The sequence below is a fragment of the Suricata suricatta genome, chromosome X (genome assembly GCF_006229205.1).
Source record: "Suricata suricatta isolate VVHF042 chromosome X, meerkat_22Aug2017_6uvM2_HiC, whole genome shotgun sequence".
NCBI classification, from domain to species: domain Eukaryota; kingdom Metazoa; phylum Chordata; class Mammalia; order Carnivora; family Herpestidae; genus Suricata; species Suricata suricatta.
Window position 1 is genome coordinate 52,026,679 of NC_043717.1, and position 1,175 is coordinate 52,027,853.

At 44.3% G+C, this 1,175-nt stretch overlaps 1 protein-coding gene across 1 annotated transcript in view; it reads left to right on the forward strand.

The window, feature by feature from the left end:
• The first annotated feature begins 6 nt into the window (after positions 1-6).
• Positions 7-1,175, forward strand: part of ITGB1BP2 (integrin subunit beta 1 binding protein 2) — a 4,929-nt gene continuing 3,760 nt past the window's right edge. Inside the window, exons 1-2 of the mRNA XM_029931090.1 lie at positions 7-862; positions 1,108-1,157. Coding sequence (XP_029786950.1) covers positions 799-862; positions 1,108-1,157 — 114 coding nt within the window. The 5' untranslated portion in view covers positions 7-798. The remainder of the gene's footprint in view (positions 863-1,107; positions 1,158-1,175) is intronic.

Below are 1,175 nucleotides of genomic sequence, written 5' to 3' on the forward strand. Positions count from 1 at the left end.
GGACAGTAACTCTTAGCCTTGCCTATCCTAGGTAGTTATGCTGTGCAATTTTTTTTATTGGTGTACCATGTTTGATTTGTCCCTGATATCTTTGGAGTTTTTCTGAGAAATGGAGCAGTAATGCAGCATCAACTTATTAAAATACATTTTAAGCCTTTTAATTTTCTGTGCTGTTTTTGAAAGGGAATGGAGGGAGGGGAGTTCTGTCTCAAGAGCTGAGCATATGCTCTAGAAGGCTAAACCTTTATTACCTTTTGCTCAAAAGTGTGAATCCATCTAGGCAAACTTGGAGAGATTGGATGCATACTATGGCTTAAGTGGTTGACAAAGATTGGTGCTATTGGCAGTACGTGACACAATGATGAAGGGAAAGCAGCTGTTTTGAAAGGGGAAGAAAATGAACTGGAGGAACTGGGGTACCTTAATTGAGCTGGGAAGGGTCTCAAAATTGGGATTCAATTCTGAGCAGCTGCTAGCATGTCAGAGGCTTGGAATCGACCTGGTAAATCTAAAAGTGTCTCAGCAGTGATTAGCTGACCTCACCGAAGTTCCAAGCCCTACTCTGCTTGATCCTTTTTTCTTGAGCCTCAGAGCTAAAATGTTTCTGAGCCCCTTCCGATTGGTTGAGAAGACCAATTGAAGTTCCCTTGCCCATGTTAGGAGGTATACGCCTCCTGAACTAAAGATAGAAACAGCTGACCCTTCCAGGCAGCTAAAAGCCTCCAGACTAAGAGGTGTTCCCTACTCGGCAGCCAGACTCCTTGAAATACCCTTTCAGTAATTCTACCAACGTTCTCCATGTCTCTACTCTGCCATAACAAAGGCTGTGGGCAGCACTTTGACCCCAATGCAAACCTTCCTGGTGAGTAACTAATTCTGAAAGTGCCAGGGTGTTCGGTGAGTGCTAGGAGAGTTGTCAGCTGTGGGCGGTCCATTAGAGGAGCTGAGAAATTTTGTGTATTTACTCCAGTTTAATTGGTGTGGGTGGTCTTCAATCTTACTTTTTTTATTCTAAAGAAAAACCATGGGCATATAAGTTTGGGGGAGAGGTAAGAAGTGGTAGTTGGTGTAGTTACCCTTCCTTGATCCTTCTCCTGGTGTCCACAGATTCCTGTTGCCATCACCCTGGGGTCCCAATCTTCCATGATGCGCTTAAGGTGAGGAGTAGGTGAGCT